General features: G+C 38.9%; 1 protein-coding gene across 15 annotated transcripts in view; it reads left to right on the forward strand.

Annotated features, from left to right (window-relative positions):
* SCMH1 (Scm polycomb group protein homolog 1) overlaps positions 1-22962 on the forward strand; it is a 185894-nt gene that overhangs the window by 26121 nt on the left and 136811 nt on the right. For 7 of the 15 annotated variants that reach the window (XM_046662997.1, XM_046662979.1, XM_046662982.1 and 4 more), the window contains exon 2: positions 12502-12582. The exons of 1 other annotated variant lie outside the window; for it this stretch is intronic. In XM_046662997.1, the coding sequence (XP_046518953.1) occupies positions 12558-12582 (25 nt within the window). In that variant the 5' untranslated portion in view covers positions 12502-12557. Of the gene's footprint in view, positions 1-12501; positions 12583-20585; positions 20716-22962 lie in introns of all 15 variants that reach the window. 7 more of the 15 variants (XM_046662980.1, XM_046662985.1, XM_046662986.1 and 4 more) reach the window with 2 other exon arrangements.

Here is a 22962-nt window from a genome sequence, read left to right on the forward strand (position 1 = left end):
CTGGGCTACCAGAAGCTGGAAGAGGCAAGGAAGGATCTTCCCCTGCAGGCTTCACCTTGATTTTGGACTTCTAGCCTCTAGAACTGTGAGAGAATAAGTTTCTGTCATTTATTACAGGCAGGTTGTTGCACTTTGTTATGGCAGTGCTAAGAAGCTGCCTGGAGTTACTGTAGTCATCAGTGAAAGACAAAGAGGATATGGTATCTCCCTGTATCCACAGGGCTTCCTACCCTGTGGTAGAAAATTTTATAATTTCCTATTATATTTATAGGAATAGGAAATATTTATAGTTTTTATTTCTCTTCTCTTTTAAACCATATTTGTATGTCTAGTTGTACTATAAAGTTTACTTTTGTTATGTTGTCAGCTTATGATTTGTCTTTGTTTTATCTCAGGAGAGCAGGCTTAAATCATTGGTGGGGATGCTTTGGTACCAAGAAGCCTTCAGCCTGTTGGAGGGGTAGGGGCTTTAGTTTTACAGACCTTCCTTCTACCAGAATGCCTGGTACTCGTTCTTGGTTTCCTTCTCATGCATACTTTGTAACACCTGCCTCCATCAGGGTGAAACAAGAAGAGCCCCAGTGGCACTTCACTTAGCCTCTGGATAGGCAGTTGACCCATAAATGATGAATTACATAATGAATTCTTTACCATTACTTCTAATGGACGTTTGAATCTGTGTTTTTCAGTTTTGAGTTATTTTTCAAGAACACGTTCTTTTCCTGTCCTAACGAGGACCTATACTTTTTTGGATTCCCCTTAGTGCCAGTCACAATGTTTGCAGCTCTCTTAGAAGATACTCTGTAAATTTTGTTTTGCATTGAGGAACGCTTATCCATGGCACTGCCAGTGGGAGGCTAGCTCTAGTGATAAATAAGAGATGTTAGTTGCCAGAGCTGTCATTTCAATTTGTCCTGCTTGCGCTGAGCTCATTAATAAATTGCCACAGTAGTAATATGAAAGTAATGAACCTTCTGGAGGTCCAGCTGGGGCACAAGGTACTAGCAGGGACCTTCAGGGCAGCTCCCATTGTTATATACAGTTTAGTTAGAGGGTTTCAGGCTCTTTTTTCCCCCTTTGAAACATATGTATTTTACAAAATTCGAGTCCTGTTTTAACACTTCTGTACTTTCTAAGTGAGTGTATTTGAATTCAACTCAACTAACATGTATCTGATGTCTACTACTGTCAGGCAGGGATATAAAGATGAATAAGACTTCACTTAGGGCTTCACTGCCAAATAGGGGGGAGAGGTATGTAAACAAAGAATTGTAATACAGTATTTAAATGCTATAAGTATGAAGCAGATATAAACATAGCATAAAAGAGGAAATGTGTCTAGGGAAAAGAGCTAAGAAGACTGAGCAAGGAAAAGGAGATACATTGATTTCTGAGTTAAATTTTGAAGGGTGAGTTGTAAGTTGACGAGTTCAGTGTTTAATGGGAAAATGGACTTTGTTGCAGATGGTTGAGGGACTGTAGATCCTTTAGAATAACTTAGAGGAAGAAAAGATGAAATGAGACTGGAGAAGTAGTCAGGGGCCAAATCTTAAAGGATTTCAATTTATGTATGCAATACCAAGGACTTCAGTGAATTGCATTCTATAGGCTACATGGATCCATTGAAGGATTTTAAGCAAAGAAGCAACGTGATTGAATGTTTATTTTAGAATGATTACTCTGGTTGCCATACAACAATGGAATGGTAGTAGAGAGACAAGTTAGAAGGCTATTGACTAGTGTTGTGCAAGCAGGTAACACCATAGTATACTGCAAAGAGCATTGCCTAGATTGTTTCAAATCCCATTTCAACCACCTACTAACTTTCTAAACTAACTCGGAAATTTCCTCATTAGTGAAATGGGAATAATGGAAATCTCTCACTGGATGTTACGGAAACTCATATGAAATAATGTAGATACATGGAATTGCTCCAAAGAACTGGGTATAAATGTTAGCTGTTATATTTCAACTTCTGTTTTTGTTGAGTTTTAGGTAACTTATAACCAAGTTTAGGATTTTTAAGAAGCACTGTCATTTTTCTTCTACCGCTGTGTCTCAATAAAACAGAAGGAAATCAAAGTTTACAAACATTTTGTATTCTCATTAAGATCCATATTTCAGGATTTCCCAACATTTACAAAATAACATAACTCAAGTTTTTTCCTTTGGACGTTCTGCCAGACTCTCAATTAGAGAATCAGGCGTGGTGTCTTTTTGGAGTTGGTAGTGCAATAGGAAAAGATTGGAGCCCTGGCTCAACAGATGCGCTTTTTAGCTGAGCACTAGCATCAGAGGTTAGTCTGCCTGTTTCTGAAGTGCTTAATAAGAATAATGTGAATAGGTGTCCTAGCCACCTTGCAGATCTGTTGTGAGGATCACGTTCTTTCCTTAACTAAACACTCACTAAACTACTATTCAAGATACTGTTAGAAAGACTGTAGAAATGAATCAGATCTGGATCCTAATTTCAAGGGAATTTCAGTGCTAAAAGAACTGTGAAAGATGTATGTGACTGTAATACAAATAAGACAGTATATAAGTCAGTTAACTTTGAAAATTATAAAGGTCTCTGAAGCTGGAAGTCATTTATATTTTGTGTAATATATCGTAAAAAAATATTGTTTTATAAAGTATATTTCACATGTTCTCATTTTTTAAAGTGCTTCTCCAAGTAAAGCTGAGAGAGAGTCACTTTCTTAGATACCTGTAGAAAATAAATAGTAAAGATAGATTTAGATTTTTAGGAAGATTTTTAAACCTATATGCATATTTTGACCCTAGGCTTGATCAGGCTTGATCACTGATATTCAGGTAACTTGGTTAAAGTACTCTCAGCCCTCAGCCTCAAAGAGAGAGAGAGAGAGAGAGAGAGAGAGAGAGAGAGAGAGAGTGTGTGTGTGTGTGTGTGTATAATGGAGATAATGTCACCCACCTTTCAGGTTTGTTGTGATGAAATAGTCATTATATATAAAAGTGCTGAAAAGCAGTTACTGTCCGTTCTTTCCTGCAGTCTCTGCTCCAGCCCACCACCTTTTCACTACTGCCCAGTGCTGAGCTTTGAGGCAGCAGCTTCTTTGAGATATTTTAAAGTTTTGGGGTTTTTTTACATATGACAAATTTCAAACATGCAACAAAATTGAAAGAGTTTTGCAATGAAAAACCTTATATTCACAACCTAAATTTTACCATTACTTGTTAATATCACCTATCTATCTGTCCCTCTACCCACCCAGCTGTATTGAAATTTCTTTGGTGATTTTTTAGGACTTTTCTGAAAGAGGTTTTTTAAACTAATTTAGAAGCCAGGAGTGCAAATACATTTCAAATATTTGTGATTAAATTGCAGTTTTCCTGTTTACATTGCTTTGTACCTGTGGGGAATTTTACTTACCAGGTTGTTCATTATTTGTATCTCTTTGTATTTTCTGTGCTCCTAGGCTATCCTTTCTAATCTCAGCTCATCCCATTGCCTTTTCCTGAGAATGCCTTTAGTTAATCTTTTTTCAGTGTTACGTTTAGAGTAGGTTCTTTGTATAGTCCTTGTTGTCTCTTTCTCCTTTTAAAGTTTCTTTAAAAATTAATAAAAATAATACCGTACGTTTTGTGCCTAGTGGCAAACGCTGCACTTGGAAGCTTTGTTTGCATAGAGCGGGGCGTCTTAAAATCTCAGACGTCTCCATGCGCTCCATCAACTTCCATTTCTTGTTTCTGAGCTCGGGTCTGTGCCCGGGACAGTTGGTCTATTTACTGTGCCCCAGGAGTGAATACAGCCCTTCACCTGTGTCTGGTTAGAGACTCGCAGCGTTGATTGATTGTCTCCGTTGGATAGCTCTGCTTAGATTATATGTTACAGAAATTCTTCAGAGTCTCTGATTCTTCCATGGCACTCTTCTCTATTTTCCAGTGCTGCTAGGTAGCTAGGCAGTTTCTCATACTTTCTAAATCTTTTGTCATCTCAATGCCTATATTTTAAATGAGTTTTAATCAGATAGAATTTGCCTTATGTTATGTGGATTTCCTTAATAAGCTGTGAGGACTGTGTTCGGAAACATCTTTGAAAAGCTAAATTATGTTCATGATTATGTCTCTCAGCTCCGTCCATCCTCATCACCTTTATGTAATGATCCTGTCAGATTTGAGAGTGACTTTCAGGATACTGAAGGACCCAGCTTGTTTTTGTTTCATTTTAAGAGATTTTCCTTAACTAGTCCTCTCTCAGAAATCAAGTATAAGTTTTAATTACAAAATATCCAAATATTTTTTAAATTCAGAAAGTAGTCACTGTGTTCTGGTCATGTAAATTTTGAATTTTAGGCCCTTTTTTTCCTTAGTGATTAACATTCATTCACTTCATTCCAATATTGAGGGCCTCCTCTGTACCGGGCACTATTCCAGGGCTGGATAGAGTGCTGAGTAAATAACACAGACAAGGCCCTGGGGAGGAGACAATAAATAGACAAGGAACGGATTAAATTTGCTAACTGCTGTGAAGGATTAAGAGTGGTATGACAGAGAGCGTTTGGTGACTCCTTCAGGTTGAGTGGTCGGGGGAGGGGTCTCTGGGGAGGTGACATTTAAGCTGAGACCTGAATGATAAGAAGCCAGCCATATAAATATGGGGTGGAACATTCCAGGTAGTCTAAAGGCCCTAAGGTAGTAAGGAGCTTGTCCTGCATCGGGAGCAGAGAAGGCCAGCTGGCTGGAGCAGAGTGAACACAGAGGTGTAGGAGAGGAGGTGGTAGGGGAGGGGTCAGAGCCTGTAGGGTTGTATGAGTCAGGGTCAAGTACTCAGGTTTAATCTTAAGTGGTGTGGGGAGCCTTTGGAAGATGTTAAGCAGGAGAGTGACATCTAGTTTACATATATAACCAAGGTAGAGCCATATAATGGAGAAAATCAGCCAATGCTGGGAGCCTCTAGCCAGACGTAGGCAAAAGATTGCACTTACTTACCTGGGACATCCTAAATAGCCCAGTTTTCCTGGGAAAATCCTAAGTCTCGGAGATAAGAAATGGGCCAAATTCCCTTGCTTTGAATCCCAGTTCCACCATTTACTAACTGTGTAATTTTGGGCAAATTGTAAGACATCTCTCTGCACTGGTTTCCTCATCAATAAGATGAAGATAATAACAGGACCTCTTGTGAGAACTGAGCGACTTAGTACGAGTGAAGTGCTTAGAACACTGCTGGCACATAGCGAGTGCTTAATGTTTAATTTGATCATTTATTTCCTCTCGGTGTGGGCTGTCTAACATGATAGCCATGTGGTTAGTGTGACTAAGTACTGAATTGTAAATTTTGTTTAATTTTCTTTAAATTTAAAAACTGAACCTCAGTATAGTTATTGGAAAAATTTTAAGTATGTTTTAAATAATTTGGGTATATGAATCTTTTTCACCTGTAAATTTTATGAAATTTAAATACAGAACAAATATTTCTGATGAAAATTTAGCATCTGAATTGAGATAAGCTATAATTGTAAATACACACTAGATTTTGAAGACAATGTAAAAGAGAATATAAAGTATTTTCATTGATTTTTATGATGATTAGTGACTGAAATGATAATATTTCAATATATTAGGTTAAATAAAATGCATTCTTAAAATTATTTTCCTATTAAAATTTGTTTCTTTTTCAAATTTTAAAAAATGTGAGTACTAGAAAACAAAATGATGTAAGTGGCTTGAATGACGTTTCTGTTGGGCGGCTGTGCTGTAGATCCTGGGTCAGGAGGAAGGGCAGTGGCAGAAGCATATGGACTGGGGGAGGTGCTTTTCCTAATTACACAAATACCCCTGGAGAGTCCACAACACTTTTGCCAGGGGAGCCTCCCTCCCCATCAGACAAATCCTGCCTCCTACCCTCTTGTTGAAAATCAGTTCTTTGGGGCTGGCCTGGCGGTGTAGCAGTTTGGATCCTGGGTGCAGACATGGCACTGCTTGGCAAGCCATGCTGTGGTAGGCATCCCACATATAAAGTAGAGGAAGATGGGCATGGATGTTAGCTCAGGGCAAGTCTTCCTCAGCAAAAAAAAAAAAAAAAAAAAAAGGCGGTGGATTGGCAGCAGATGTTAGCTCAGGGCTAATCTTCCTCAAAAAAAAGAAAAGAAAAGAAAATCACTTCTTCAGTGAGCCTGCCCCAGTGATAGGAGTGTTTTGTATTCTTCGGGTCAGTCAGTGCAGGGGAAAAAAGTTATGAATCACCACTCTATGTTAGAGAGTATTGCACAGGTTAGACACCTGTCAGTGATTTCGATTAAATAAACTTAAATTGTTTTCTGATATAAGTTACCACTAATCCTGGTCCAGCGAACCCCAGAGACTTAAAATGAGGAAGAATTAAAGTAGATTTTAATTAAGGGATGAATTGCTGGGTCAAAAACTGAGAAAGTTGAGTGAGGCATCTTGTGTCCTAAATGCTGAATTTCCAAAATTGAAAAAAACAAACTGAGTCAAAAAGCTAAGCAACCATAAACTTTTGTCTCTGAAGTGAAACTGGGCTTTGTTTTTTTCTTCTCATGCCTGTTGGTTCTTGCTGGTTCTGTGATTATAAACAAAGGTTTTCTGACTTATTTGAAAAGACGTTATTCTCAGGATTAGCAAGAAGAAGATTCCTAATAAATACTGAGTGACAGCTAGCAAATGGTGCAACTCTTCTGCCTTAGCTGTTTGGAATGCTTATTATATATTCTTTCTGTATCACCCCAAAATACATTTTTTTAAATCTATGATACGCCTTAGCTTAATACCACATCTCAAAGATTATTCTACGCCCTCTCAGTCAGGTCAGTTTTCTAGAGAAGAGGGCCCTTTTCTGAGATTGCTGTCCTATTTCAGATTCACATAAGACACTCTCCACCGGCAGCCCCTCTGTAGCCTCTGGTCTTACTGTTACAATGAAGAAAGAGGTCGTCCCAAAATTTCCCAGCAGAAATGAGTGTCAGGACAATTGCCTGAGTAGCTTGCAGGAAAACTAACTGATATTCTTGAACAATGTCCCTTATTTAAATAGCAATAGGATTTTCTCTGCAGCCATAAAATCAGAAACTTGTAGAGGCGGATGATGAGGAGGCAGAGGCGTGTAGCTAGTTGATAGTAAACGTGAGACCCGCCTGGGAAGGCGCTATAGAGTTCTCCTCTCCTGGTTTCAGGTGAAGAATTTGAAGCCCCAAGGAAGTGACTGCTCAGTGACATAGAGTGAGTCAGGCCAAGTCTAAGTCCAAGTTGCATCTCGGTTTCTTGGTACAGAGGAAGCATAGTTGCCCAAGTTTGTAATTCTATAAGCTTCATTCCAGACTCTGGCTAATGCCAAGGAGTCATCATAACACTTTTTTTAGGCTAAGAACCTGAGATTTAGGGGAATTTATAGAATGGTTTATAGATGCTGCTGTGTCAGTGAGCCCAAATTACTTCTGTACCTGTCTCCGTGGCATAAGCAGGTAAGAATTTAGTCTATTCTCAGGGCTCTGTGTCTGAGGAGGTAGTTTTCCTTGTGGAGCTATGTCCTATTAGACGCTAATAAAATAAAGTTGATCTTGAGATCTCTGGTACCTTGTAGCATAGGCATCCTTCAAAGGTCTGCTTGGGAAGTGTGAACAGATAAAAGATGGCAAATGGGTTAATAGTCTCTTATTGGCCCCCAAAGCCATATGCCTCTGACCTCAGGTTTTAATTTTGTTGCCATGAAAAGGTTTTGTTAAGTGGCTCCTGTCTGCAGATGGTGACATGCCTTCAAATGTTCACTCCAGGAAAGCTTGGGGAAACAAGTCACTCTTAGAAGCTTAATGTTCTGGATAGCTGCACATTTGTTCCTTTACACATTAAAACTTTGTTTTTAAAAATCATTTTAATTGGAAATTATTCTGAAATGGATCATACCCTTCTTCCTTCTTTTTAATTCAGTTTGTTGAGCCTAATTTAACCTTTTCTTAATGACTGAGATCCTTGTGGAGGTGTGGGTGTAAAGGATATAAAGTTCCATGGGCTTTTGGTAGCCTATTCCTAACTCTGTTTTTCCCAGGGACGAGCCTATTTTGACTACATAATTTTTACAGAATGTAAGGTTTTTGGGAATGCATGTTGTTGTAAAAATGCCCTGGTTTAAGTCTGTGGGTCACAATCAAAAGAGATTTGAAAGCGACTGCCCTTGTAGCTCCTTTTTGTGCTAATAATAATTTCTTACATTTGCATACTACTTGACTGTTTGCCATATCCTGTATATGGCCTGTGATAAGTAAACTAGGGAAGGGATTAACTTCGTGTTGTTTTTAAACTGTAGTAAGCAATCATAATGGAACCAAAAAGAGATGGACTTTGAAGTTAGACAAAACTTTAAAATTTTAGCCTTTCCACTTAGTAACTGTGTGACCTTGAATGCCTTAATTAATCTTGTTTAACTTCAGAACCACAGCTTTTTTTTTTTTTTTTTAACCTAAATGGGAAATGCCAGAATTGTTGAGTGCTTTAAATCAAGTAGTGAAGATAAAAGTGCCTGGTAGGGACGCCATGGATGAGTCTCACAAACAAAATGTTGGGTGGAAGGAAGTGAACGTAAAAGAGTACGTTTGACATAATTTTATTTATATAAAGTTCAAAACAGGCGCAAGTAATCTACCATGATAGAAGTCAAGACAGTGTTTACACTTGGGTGGAGTAATGACTGGGAGAGGACATAAGAGAGTACGTTGGGTGCTGGCAGTGATCTCTTTTCTTGGTTTGTAGACACATTGTAAAAGCTCACTGAGCTTCATACTTAGGATTTGTGTGCTTTTCAGTTTGTATATTATGCTTTAACAAAAAAGTCGTTTTTAAAGTGCTTAGCACAGAACCTAGCGTATAGTTCCTCCTCCTATGATGGTTCTGTAAGTTAACCATGTGAAAGTCCCTTTAACAGAATGATGCTAGCCTCTTTTCCTTGTGACTTTGCAGTTTCTTTGTTCTGTGGTTCTCTGTCTCTTGATTCCAGTTTTTCACTTAGGCGTGTTTAATAAATATATACTAACGGTAATCCTAATTGGTATTGTTGAAGGAATTTGGGTCAGACAAGGTCAAATTGAATGTCTGACCACTGTGATCTAGGAGTTAATCAGTTATATGAATTTTGATTTGATGCTGTTCTCTGATCATTACGTGACTTGATGTTTTACTTTTTAAGCGGAGATTAGATAGAGATTTTTCTGATTTGTGTAATATATTTTTTCTAACATCAGATCAACTTCATTATTGAATTTTTTTCATGGTGGAATATTGGACTCATTCTGTTATTTCTGGCACTTTTAATATAAGCCACTTATAACGTAGCAGGCTTTGAAATGGTCACTTGTCACACCTAGTAACACCTTATATATTTTGCTTGTGTTCTTATCACTGAAAGAGAACCATACTTACTGTTTTTATCTCGTTGTTTGGTACTACAAGTATAGAAATAGAACTTGTATACTTGGAAATTTATGTAAGATCCTGTTATGAAGAACTTAGAATTGTTGAAAGTTCAATTTAAAACTTGAGAAAGTTACTTTTTCTAGTAGGCAACATGTGGGATATAAAATAAGCCTGTGACAGTCTCTGCCCTCAGGGAGGATGGAATCCTGTAAGGAGAGTTTTGTGAGATGGGCAGAAAATGGATTTGTCTGCATGTGCTTTTGGTCTTTTGGATGTTGGCCTTTGAGAGAAGGTTTCTGATGGAGACAGTAGCAAGGCCCTCTCAACCACAGAGAGCTGTGGTGATGATCACATGGATGCCAACGGAGCCAGCAGACAGAGAACTGTGATTGGTAATATGACACAAAGTTAGGGAGGCAGAGAAGCACCACCTATCTATCAGACACTTATGTATGTTAATTCATTAAAATAGATAATGCCATTCAACCCTCACAGATCCTCTGGAGTAGACACTATTATTTCCACTTTAAAGATGGAGAAATTGAGTCCCAGAGACATTTAGTAACTTGTCCAAGTTTACATAGCTAGTAACTGAGTTGATTCTCAAATCCAAAGCCTGTCTGTACCACACTATAGATAGTAACATGCAAAGAAAGGATGTGTTTATCAGAAGATCCTCAGCTTGGAAACATGCTAAATGAGAGGTCATAAAGAAAATAGATAGCAGGTTACATCTGGGGTTACCCAAGAAAGGGAATGCTATGACTCAGGACTTAATTTCGTGAAAGTTCCTGTGAAGCTTTTTGTGTTCCTGTTGTGAGACGGTTGAATGAGACTGTCAAACCCTGGTGCAGATCTGCCTTTTTACCTGTTTCTTTTTTTTATTGTAAAGTATACATAACGTAAAATTTACCGTTTTAACCATTTTAGGGCATTACGTACATTTACAGTGTTGTATAGCCTTCATCACTGTCCATCTCCAGAACTTTTTCATCATTCCAAACAGAAACTTTGTACCCATTAAATAACTCTTTGTTCTCCACTCTGCCCAGTCCTTGGTAACCTCTGTTCTACTTTCCATCTCTATGAATTTGCCTATTCTATTACCAAGTATAAATGGAATCATCCAATATTTGTCATTTTGTGTTTGGCTTATGTCACTTAGCATAATGTTTTCAAGATTGATCCGTGTTGTAGCAAGTATCAGAATTTTATTCCTTTTTATGGCTGAATAATATTCCATTATGCATATATACCACATTTGTTTATGCATTCATTCATTGATGGACACTTGGATTCTTTCTATCCTTTGGCTGTTGTGAATAATGCTGCTGTGAACGTTAGAGTACAAGTATCTGTTTCAGTCCCTGCTTTCAGTTCTTTTGGGTATATACCTAGGAGTGGAGTTGCTGGATCCTATGGTAATTCTTTGTTTCCGTTTTTGAGGTTTTCCACAGCAGCTGCACCATTTTTCATTCCCACTAGCAATTCATAAGGGTTCTGATTTCTCCATATCCTCATCAGCACTTATTTTTTGTTTTAGGGTTTTTTTCCCCCCACAATAGCCATCCTAATGGTTGTGAAGTGGTATCTCATTGTGACTTTGATTTGCATTTCCCTAATGATTAATGATGATATCTTTTCATATGCTTATTGGCCCTCTGTATAGGTAAGTGGAGAAATGTATATTCATGTCCCTTGCCCACTTTTGAATTGGGTTGTTTGAGGGTTTTTTGTTGTTGAATTGTACGAATTCTTTATATATTCTAGATATTAATCCCTTATCAGGTATACGATTTGCCAGTATTTTCTACTGTTCTGTAGGTTGTCTTTTCACTCTAGTGATAGTGCCCTTTGATGCACAAATTTTTTTCATTTTGGTGAAATCCAGTGTATCTGGGGTTCTTTTTTGTTGCCTATGCTTTAGATATCATATCCAAGAATCATTGCTAAATCCAGTGTCATGAAGATTTTCCTCTGTGTTTTGGAGTTTTGTAATTTTAGTTCTTATGTTTAGGTCTTTGATGCATTTTGAGTTAATTTTTGTACACAGTGTAAGGTGAAGGTTCAACTTCATTCTTTTGCATATGGGTGTTCAGGTTTTCCAGCATCATTTGTTGAAAAGAGTATCCTTTTCCCAATGAATGGTCTTGGCACCTTTGTCGAAGAACATTTGGCCGTATATTTTAGGGTTTATTTCTAGGCGTCTGTTCTCTTTCATTTTGTCCTCATGCCAGTACCACACAGTTTTGATTACTGTAGCTTTGTAGTAAGTTTGAAATCAGGAAGTATGAGTCTTCTAACTTTGTTCGTTATTTTTAAGATTGTTTAAGCTATTTGGAGTGAATTTTAGGATGACCTTTTGTGTTTCTGCAAGAAAATGTCCTTGGTGTTTTGATAGGGATTGCATTGAGTCTCTAGATCACTCTGGGTAGTACTGTCATCTTAACAGTATTGGTCTTCCAATTCACGAACACAGGATGTCTTTCCATTTATTTATGTCTTTCATTTCTTTCAGCAATGTTTTGTAGTTTTCAGTGTATGATATTTTAGTTATGTGGCTGTTACATTTCTCACAGTAAATTAATTAATTAATGTTCTAGTTTATCCATCACTGTTTAGTGACTTACAGATCTGCCTTCAAAAAGTCTGTTCTATTTTGGGGGGCCATCCCAGTGGCATAGTGGTTAAGATCGCGCACTCTGCTTCAGTGACCTGGGGTTTGCAGGCTCGGATCCCGGGCGCAGACCTAGCACTGCTCGTCAAGCCACCCTGTGGCAGCATCCCACATAAAATAGAAGAAGACTGGCACAGATGTTAGCTCAGCGACTTCCTCAAGCAAAAAGAGGAAGACTGGCAACAGATGTTAGCTCAGGGCCAATCTTCCTCACACACACACAAAAAGTCTACTGTATTTTTAACAGAATCAGGGTTCTGAACCTACAAAGCTGAGGGAAGGATCCTGGAAATTGGAAACCTAAGCAAGTTGCTGCCCTTGGGAAGTCCTGTTGGATGTTCAGACTGCTGGTTTCCTCTGATAAAAACCTAATTTCACTGCATGTCTTCTTTGATCTTCAGTAGTTCACATTTCTAATTTATTCTGTCTTTTGCTTCTAGATTTCTCCATCTTGCTAAGGAGGAACAATTCCCTTTTTGGCATAGCTGATGGTACCATGCAAAAATCAGATCCTCGAAAAGGTCAGAACTTGTATTTGTATGTAATAGAAATTAGAGGGTTATCCTGTGTTAGGCTGTGTATGAATGTATGGGTCACAAAAAGTGATTAAAGTGATTAGAAGTATCTCATCCTTTTTGCCAACTTATCCTGAAATTTTAACAAATCCCGCATGTCACTTATACAGCTCTTTATAGTTTCAGAGTATTCTTCACATAATTATCTCATATAGTCTTTCCACTAGTCTTATTAAGTAGATGCTGTTGCTATTCCTGTTTTGTGGAAACATTGAGAAGTTAAGAGACTTATTCAAAATCTTGTCACTATGAACTGCAAGATTTAGTCCTAGATCTTTTGCCTCTAAATCTTACCCTTCTCACTACATAGTTCATAATCAGTATCAGAATTTAATAGACATGTAAGTATGGAAGCTATATGAACATTGGAAATAATGTATGTAAAGTCTAAAAAAAAGTTAAAGCCTCTTTATAAAGGATATAAAATATCATTAATAAATCAGATCTTGATATTGAATTTCTAACATAATCTTCAGGATGACACCAAACACCTCAGTATGTAATGTACCATTGTCTTAGTATGGCAAACGAGGCCCTCCCTAGGTTGCTGCCTACCTACTTGTCTGTTCTCATCTCACTCAGTTCCTGTCATTCGTCTCTAGCTTACCCTACCCCTTTCCATCCGTAAGAAACTGCTGGCTATTGTCGAAGCACTCTGTCCGTGCCTTTGTACTCTATTCCCTTTGCCTAAAGTGCCTATTCATCTTTCTTCTTACGATCCTAGCTCAACTTCATCTCATCTGTGAAGCTTTCCTCAACTCCCCAAGCAGAGTTGATCATTCCTTTCGGAACACTTTGTATAGGAAATCTCTATTAGAGCAAAAACCACATTATATTATGATTGTATATTTGAATTGCTATCTATCCTACTAATCTGTGAGTTCTTTGTGAGCATAGGCTGGGACTTAATTTGTCTTTGTGTCCTTAACACCCCACATTACTACTGGGCTTAGATACATTTTGTTTAAAGAATAAAAGAGCAGCTTTCCTTAAAGGATCAGTACACTAATCTAGATGAGAGACTGACCACATAAAAATACTTAGACGCTTACAAATATGTGTAAATGATTATAGTACATGCTTGAAGTAGAATTGTGGGATGTTCACAGCCAGGCAGAGTTATTTGGGGAAAGATTCCTCTAGATCAGGCATTGGCAAACTTTGGCCCATAGGCCTAATCTTGTCTGCTGCCTGTTTTTGTAAAGGTTTATTGGAACGTAGCCGTGTTCATTGCTAATGTATCTATGGCTGCTTTCATGCTACAAAGGGAGAGTTGAGTAGTTACAACAGAAACCGTATGTCCCATAAAACTGAAAATATTTACTGTTTGGCTCTACACAAAACAGTCTCTGCTCTGGGAGATGACTTTTGAATGGAAATATGAAAAGAAGAGGAATGTGAATTGGTGAAGCGTGACTGTGCATCATCTCGCAGTGAAGACAGGCCATAGTAGTAGCTATGCTAAGAGAGGAAGTTTCATCCAGTTTGTTAGAGAGCTGTGTTGAAGAGATGACATGGCAAGAGTGCTTTGGATTGGGAAAGAGGAAACACAGAAATCTAATGGAAAGAAACTTTCAAGTAAACACTGGGCGTCTAGTAAGATAGTGTCCTAGATATGAGCAGGGCGTGATGACGATGATGGAGAAGGAGAAGGAAGCAGCAGTACAAATTAATAGTGACCGAGTGTCTGTTGGATGCTGGCTGCTGTTCTAAGTGCTTTATACGTATCCTGTTTAATCCTCCCAGCAACTTTATGAGGGAATTGCTGTAATTGTCTTTATTTTACACATGGGAAAACCAAGGCATATGTGGTCAAGTTACTTGGCCAAGGTTATACAACTAGTAAGTGATAGAATCAAGTCTGAACCCAGGCAGTCTGACTGCAAAGTCTTCATAATAGAGGAGGGAAATCTGGGGATATTTGGTAAAAATACCCTTAAGCTTGGAGTAAGGTAAGTAGTCCGAGTAATTAGGAAGTGTTATCCCGTTGTGGTAAAGAGAAAACGAGCAGACCATAGAATAGTACTGTCGGATTCTGTCCCATTAGAGTGATATACTGTGGATTAGGAGGATGGGAGGGAGGAGGAGGCAAATCGCATTATACAGTAAGACATGTTATCCATACAGATGTAAGGATACATCTTACATGCTATACGTACATGTTATAACTTACAGAATCAGTTACTTTGCAGCAAACATTGGACTTATTTTTATAAAGGTTTCTTTTGACTAATTAGCCATCTCTGTGTGCTCAAAATATACTTTTTATTGAAAATTTCATTTACACTTAACCTTTCAGGATGGTATAATTGTGTAAAATAAAGATGGCGCATGCGTTATTTCAAAGAAGGAAGATATTTCAGAGTATCCGTCAGGTTGAGTTGTAGTGATATGGAGGAAATAATTAGGATGAGCCCTTATTGCTACTGCCCCACAGACTCACAATATGGTAGAACTTAAAAGGGACCTTGCAGATCATGAATGAAGTTACCCGCTTTATTTTACAAATGAGGAAAGTTAAAAACCAAAGATGCTATGTTACTGGCTCAGAGTCTCCCAGTAGCCTAGCTGTAACTGGACTTTCAAAGATTAGAGAGAAGGTACGTGAAGTGCCTACCACAGTGCAGTCAGTAAATAGTAGATGAAGAAGCAGAAGGGAAGGATGATGATGATGATGATGTTATTTCTTCTGCCCCCGTATCACACTTCTGTAAGCCTTCAGAGAGAAATTTGGTATTATAGATGTGTCCATGTGGTCATGCTGCAAACCTAAAGTTGCACAGTGTTATACTGACGAAACCAGAGTTGCATACCCCCCTTAGATTATAGGCTCTCAGATTTGGAAGGGCCTTTAAAGGTTACCTAGTTCAGCCTTCCTCTTCCTCCTCGTGATTTCATATCTCTGCCAAGAGGTTGTCTTACCTCTGCTTCCACATCCTCAGTGATGGCAGATTCATACCTTCCCTCCCCAGAGTTCATCCCACTGTTGGATACCTCTGACTGTCAGAAAGTTCTTCCTATAATGAGCTGAAGCCCTGTCTACCTGTAACTTCCACTCACTAGTTGCAGTTCTTCCCCTTGGGGTACCCTGCCTTCAGAAGGGCTGACTGGTGGAGCAGATCATCCAGTACCATCGTCTCCTTCATTCTGGATACTGGCTGGAATGTCAGATCCATCTGTCTGCCAGGAAATATGATGTGACACCACTGGTGCCACTAAACTCCTTCCCTGTTCAAGAAGCATGAGCCAGAACCCGTCTAAAAAGCATTAGCTTCTGTGCTCTAGATCATGCCTCTTGAGCCTCCAAAAGGGTGAACATGAAGTCTACTAGGATGGCCTGTTAAGACAAAGGGAGTTATGGCCTCTCTGCCTTTTCATTAGCTATTCACTGCTAGCTGCTTTGCTTGTTAAAGGAAATACTGATGTTCTCTGGGGTTCTTCTCTCTGTGTGCGCGCACAGACATGTCTGATTGCTAGAGAGGGAGTGGGGGAGGGATGATCACCAAGGAGAGATCTGCTCCGTCTTTGTTCACATCTGCTGCTTGCACAAGGCAGGATTTACTGCTCTCTGAGAAAGTGATTGCCTAGCTTGTTTCCCCTCCCCCCTCTTCTGGCGGATCATCCCAGAGGGCTATTACCATCTCATCACACTTATCTCTGAATGGAGTAAAGTAAGTGAAGGAGAGCTGGGAGCAGAGGATCAGCTGAGAGGCACTAGGAATGCTTGCTGGTAAGAGAGAGTGGCTGATCAGTGGCGCATACCAGACCCGGCCCCTGTCTGTCTCCTGCCTCCCCTGTAGCCCATCCTCTATGACCACAGTGGGGCAGGAGTTCTGCTCCCAGCTTTTCCATTTTGATCTCTGTGCATACTGGCATAGGATTATGGTTTATTAAAAACCACACATGCTATTTCACATAGAAAGAGTTCTGTCTTAATGGGTTTTCAGAAGTACACTTGATGTTTCTGTTTTCTGTTTTCCAGTTTCCATTCTGGGGGAAACAGCCCTCCTTCCCTGATCCCTTCTTTGCTGCCCCCCTGCCCTCTCTCCTGGTCTGTGCGTGTCAGCCTGCATCACTGCTTTTGCTTTTTCCAAGCTCTATGAATATGTAAAACGTGGTGCCTATGGACAGCTCCATTTAATCCAGTTTTACCTCCTGAAATCCCAGACCATACCTAATCTTATTCAGTGTCCAGATGAAGCTAATAAGCATGAGTGCTTCAGTTTTTCCTGTAGTAAAAGGAGTAAAGTATCCACAGTCACACTGGTTGTAGTTCTTCCCAAGCTGCACTTTTTTGTGTTAGAAGTTACTGAACCAGGTTTGTTTTTGTCCGTTGCCCAAAAGCCAATCACCAGGACGCTAAGATCGCAGCAGAGAGAGGGTTTTAATCTCAAGACAGCCAAGCGAGAAGGCAGGAGAATCCATCGCAGGTCCGCCTCCCTGGAAATGGGGCTCAGCAGTATCTATAGGGTAGGGGACAAGGTGGTCTGAATCGTGGGCATAGATGATTAGAGGTAAGGAATAGTGAGGTAAGTGATGATTTGCACAAGCGTAGACAAGCTTCATGCCTCTTCACAGGATGCATGTTGATAAAATGGCAGCATTACCATGATCTGAGGGTGGAGTTCTTAGCTTCTTGACATCAAAAAGGTCGCTTATCAGGCCGACCCTGTGGCCTACCGGTTAAGTTTGGATGCTGTATGTCAGTGGCCCTGGTTCGGTTCTTGGGTGCAGACCTACACCACTTGTCGACGGCCATGTTATGGCAGCAACTCACATACCAAATAGAAATAGATTGGCATAGGTGTTAGCTCAGGGCGAGTTTTCCTCAGCAAAAAGAAAAAAGGTCATTTATTGAGTGTTTGTGCAGGCCCAGTTGTTGGGTCGGTGGTCTCAGCTGGCCTGAACTGGATAAGGGGTCTCAGTTCCTGAAAAACCACTCTTAATTACTCTGTCAGTAAGATGAGGTCAGTTGAACTGGTCCTGGAGGGCCTGTGGTTACATAAGCATTTGTAAAGTTTCTTTTTCATGAACTTGGTTTTTTGTTTTCTTTTTTGATGAGAGAGACAATGTGGTTAATAGTATAGTTTGCATTCAAATCTTGCCTTTTCTACTGACTGTAACCTTTTAGAAAGTTATTCGACCTCTCTGAGTATCATTTCCTCATTACTAAAATGAGGTAATGAGACCATATTAAGTGAGATCATACTGGTGAGGACTCAAGATGGTGTTATGGAACTACTTCCTTACCACGATATCTGGCAACCAGTGAACACTCAGAAATAGTAGCTATATAATGTTAATGATTATTATTACTATTGTTAATGTATAAGTGATAATTTACAACTGGATTTTTTCTTAATATCATAACGTATGAAGAATTTTTTCTACTTTTCCTTGCTTGAAGGGATGACCTATTGTGATTGTATTGTCACATTTTGAAAGGATGCTTCCATAGCCTTGTAGATTTTTCTGCTACATATTATCTTTCTCTGAAGGGTTTCCAGAAATACCAGAATCTTTGCATTCTCTAGATTTGCACTATCCAGTGCAGTAGCCACTGGATACGTGTCTATTTAATTTTAATAAATATTAAATAGAATTAAAAATGCAACTCTTCAGACACACTAGCCACATCACATGTGGCACATGTGGCTGGTGTCTGCCCATTAGACGATGCAGATATTGGACATTTCCATCATTGCGGAAAGTTCTATGGGACGGCACTGCTTTAGATATTCGTAGTCTGTGCCCTTGTGCTCCTTTCTCAGAAATCAAGGAGGGTATGTTTTCTAGGATGTTCTGAAGACTTCTCTCGTAGTGTTTCAGGGCCCTGGACGTCCATCGTGAAGATTCAGGTTGCTCTTCTTAGCGCAGCCCCCTGGAGTCATTACTGTCTTTTAGAATATATACAGGCACTTTCATTTCCCCCAGGAAGATTGAATTACCATAATTCTTTTGTATGATTTATTTTTTTAATTGACGTATACTTGACATACAATATTATATTAGTTTCAAGTGTACAATGTAGTGATTTGGTATTTGTATACGTTATGAAATGATCACCCTGATAAGACTAGTAACCATCTGTCATCATACAAAGTTATTACAGTATTGTCGATTATATTCCCTATGCTGCCTATTGCATCTCCATGATGTATTTATGTTATAGCTGGAAGTTTGTGCCTCTTAATCCTCTTCGCCTATTTCATCCTTCCTCCCATCCCCCTCCCTCTGGCAGCCACTAATTTGTTCTCTGTATCTGTGAGTCTGTTTCCGTTTCGTTTTGTTTGTTCTCTTCTTTTATTTTTTTAGATTCCACATATAAGGGAAGTCATATGGTATTCTTCTTTCTTTGTCTGATTTAGCTTAGCATAATACACTTTAAGATCCGTTGATGTTGTCGAAAATGGCAGGATTTCATTCTTTGTGCATTACCGTAATTTTTAAAGGTCCCAGTCAACAGTAAGAAGAAGCCAAAGGGAAAAGAGGCAAAGTAGAAGGAATTCTGGCAGATAGTCCAGAGAGTAGTTACTTCAATTGTGAATATTAGAATCCTTGGGGGCTAACTAGTAACAGGAGGTTCTAATTTCCTTTTTGTAAGTACATTGTTTTATTCATGATCTGAGTTTCCCTCTGAGAAAAGGTAGTAAACAGCAAGTTTTTCCGTAGTAATTCCTATTATCTGTGTTATGTACTTTCAAAGCCATTTTCCCTTTGTTCTTCACCACAGCCTAGTGAAGAAGTGGATTGGGATTATCATTCCCTTTTTACTGATGAGAAGACAGGCTCAGTGCAGTTAGGTTACTTGCATGAAGTCTTCAAGAGGAAATAGTTTTTAAGTTAAATTTTAACTTCCAATTCAATATTTTTTGTTTTGTTTTTATTTTCATTTTGCTCTGTTTTACCACCAATCGGACTTTGGTAAAAGAGTGAAAGTTCTTTAGGGCAGCCTGGAAACTGTTTAGTGTCGCATGAGGTGCTCTCAGAGAGTTGCTGCAGCCTCATTGTCCTATGGCCATGGGTGTTAGTCTGCTCGGACTCGGGCTGCCGTAACACAGCAACATGGGCTGGGTGGCTTAAACAGCTGACGTATATTCCTCACACTACTGAGGCTGGAAGTCCAAGGTCAAGATGCTAACAGGACTAGTTTCAGGTGATGCCTGTCTCCTTGGCTTTCAGACAGCACCTTCTCACTGTGTCCTCACCTGGCCTTTTTCTCTGTATATATTTGTGGAGTGAGAGAGAGAGAGATCTCTGATATCTCTTCCTCTTCTTATAAGGACATTGGTCCTGTCAGATTAGAGCCCCGCCTTTATGACTTCATTTAACCTTAGTTACTTCCTTAAAAGTCCTGTCTTGGGCCAGCCCCAGTAACCTGGTGGTTAAGTGTGGTGTGTTCCGCTTTGGAGGCCCAGGTTCAGTTCCCGGGCATGGACCTACACCACTTGTCTATCAGTGGCCTTGCTGTGGCAGCAGCTCATACACAAAAAGAGGAAGGTTGGCAGTGGATGTTAGCTCAGGGCAAATCTGCCTCAGCAAAAAAAAAAAAGTCCTATCTCCAAATACAGTCACGTTGGAGATTAGGACTTCAACATATGAATTTTGGCAGAACACCAATCACATGTTAATGGTTTTTCACTATCTTTTAATTTTCTGACTTAACCTGGTTAGTTGGAAACTATATTTATATTCAGAATTTGCATAGGATCAAATGTAGCAAATATCTGTTTCTTTATTTCTGTGGATATTGAGGCTTAAATTATACCTGTGGTATTTGCTGTAAGGTACTGTCCAACCCTGAGATATTCTAATAAGCAAAAAAAAAAAACTATTGTATCTGACTGTCCTACTTTTCTTATAATATAGCCTAATGTGTTAATAGTTAAAAGTCTCAGTACTTTATAGGGTAATAAGTGTCCCCCTTCCTCCCCACCCCCATTTTACAGATGGAGAAGTTAATGTACAGAGAAACTGACTTGTCAGAGGTCAGAGCAAGGTATTGGTGGATCCAGGGATAAATCCCAGACCTCTTAACTCCTTGGCCAGTTTTTAGTTCGTTGACTATGCAGCCTAGTGGTAAGTACCTCTTTACCGTATCCTGGAGGTCGGAGGGATTATCAGACTTAGCAATGACTGAAGTTAAGGAATTCCTCATTACTAGTTAGATCATTCATTATCCTTTTCTTTTAGCCATGATGTCATTTTTGTCATTAGCATGAATTTTGCGGGTCGTGAGAGGAGGTTGGAAGTTTTGCTTTTTAAATACTTCAAAATATTTCTGTAACGGTTCAACCACACTAGAGATTATTATTAAGAAAGAAAGAAAAACCTATTATCTAATGAATTTGTTCTCTGTCTTAGCCACCATGCTAGACACTTTGTATTAAATTATCTTACTTAAATATCATTATAAACTTATAGCCATTTCTGGAAGGTATGAATTCTTACCATTTTTATAGTGATATTCTTAATACTGTTAGTTTAGTTAAATAGAAAAATATAAATTTCAGAGTTTAGATTCTAAATAAAATTTTGAGTTTTGTGGAAACTAAGAACCTTATCACAAATCTTTAAAGATAAAATCTCTTTATGTTTAATCATAGATTTCTAGATTATTGTGTCATCCCTTTTTTATCCCTTGCTTAAGACTTACTGAGGCGGGATGGTTTGTCTCATGTGAGATTAAGTCCAGCTTGCTCTTCCATTTGACACTAAAATCGTACTTTCTTTAAAGCCTTTCCTCCTGTCTGTACATCTGAAATGGTTATGGTTCTTTTAATCACTGGGGAGGTTGAACAGCCGAGCCTCCTGGAAAGTGTGGATGCGCATGGGCTTCGGGAACCAAGCTCCCTAGGCCGTTAGTGTGTCCTCTGCTCCAGCCCTCACCTCTGCTGCTCTGCCCATTGGCTCCTTTCTTACTGTAGATCTGTGCTCCCCATGTGGTAGACTATATAGCACTCACATTGACCACACTTTACTTCTCTCGTCATACTCTCTACATGCCTTCTGCTTTAGCCACATTGAACTACGGTTGTCCAATATGGCACTGTCCAATAGAAATACAGTTCAAGTCACATATATGATTTTAAATTTTCCAGTATCCACATTAAAATTAATTTGTTTCTTTTTACCTTTTTCAATAATATGTTTTATTTAATCTAGTATATCTAAAATATTATTTTGACATGTAACCAATATAAAAATAATGTAATAAGCTAGTTTACATTCTTTTTTTATACTTAGTCTTCAGAATCTAATGCATGTTTCATAGTTACAGCACATCTCAATTCAGACACTAAGTTTTATCAGCAATATGTTGATCTGTATTTAGATTTTAAAATATTTACAACTGAAATAGTGGATTCTCATACCTAGTTTTGTTCCAGACATACTTAAGGTTTTCCCAATAACTGCACTGAATGTCAGTTTTTAAAATTAAATTAATAAAAATTAAAGCAGAATTAAATGTTCGCTTCCTTAGTCACACGAGCCGCATTTCAAGTGCTCAGTGTGGTTAGTGGCCACCGTATTGGACAGAGCAGGTCTAGCATAGTGCTTCAGGGCATCATTTCTTTACATTATTCTCTCTCCATGGTGTACTTTTATTACCCCGTCCCCAGTCCCCAAGACTCAATTTGAGTGTCGTCTTTTCCATAAAGTCTTAATTTCTCTTCCCTCCCCTCCCCAGGGAGAGCCGGCTCCTTCCCTCGCCTCTCCCTTCTGAACCCCCTTGCATACTTTTAATGCAGCCCCTTTAATACTTTATCACACTTAATTTGTATCTTTCTCCCTCTGCTAGAGTGCAGGGCGAGTGCCTTGTTATTTTTTTAATCCCCCATCACCTAGCACACATAAACTGGAACCTATGCGTAGTCAATGAATTTTTGTTTAAAGAGTGAATGAGTATAATTTCAATCTGGAAATAGCGAAGACTTTAGAGGTCTTTTTGAAAATAGTAAGTTGGAAATGGAATCTGTCAAATTGAACAAGATTTAATAGGAAGCAACCTACTGCTCTTTAAACCTGTGACATTACATTCGTTCATTTGTTTAATTGAACTAGACATAAGAGATGGGAGAATAAGGCATAATCCATACTGATAACTAGTTCATCGTGAGGCTATCCACATGTGCTCGAACACTCACACACACATAAGCTATGGATACATTACTGCTATCTCAGCTCTCATAATATTGTTTGGTGCTTAGTGAAATAGAATTCCAAGGTTGAGTAGGATCTTATACGTTTATCTAGTTAACTCCCTTTCCAAGCTGTGAATTCCCTCTCAGCTTGGAAAAGTTTGAGTATGTTTGGTGATAAGTG

Source organism: Equus quagga, chromosome 5 (assembly GCF_021613505.1).
Source record: "Equus quagga isolate Etosha38 chromosome 5, UCLA_HA_Equagga_1.0, whole genome shotgun sequence".
Classification (NCBI taxonomy): domain Eukaryota; kingdom Metazoa; phylum Chordata; class Mammalia; order Perissodactyla; family Equidae; genus Equus; species Equus quagga.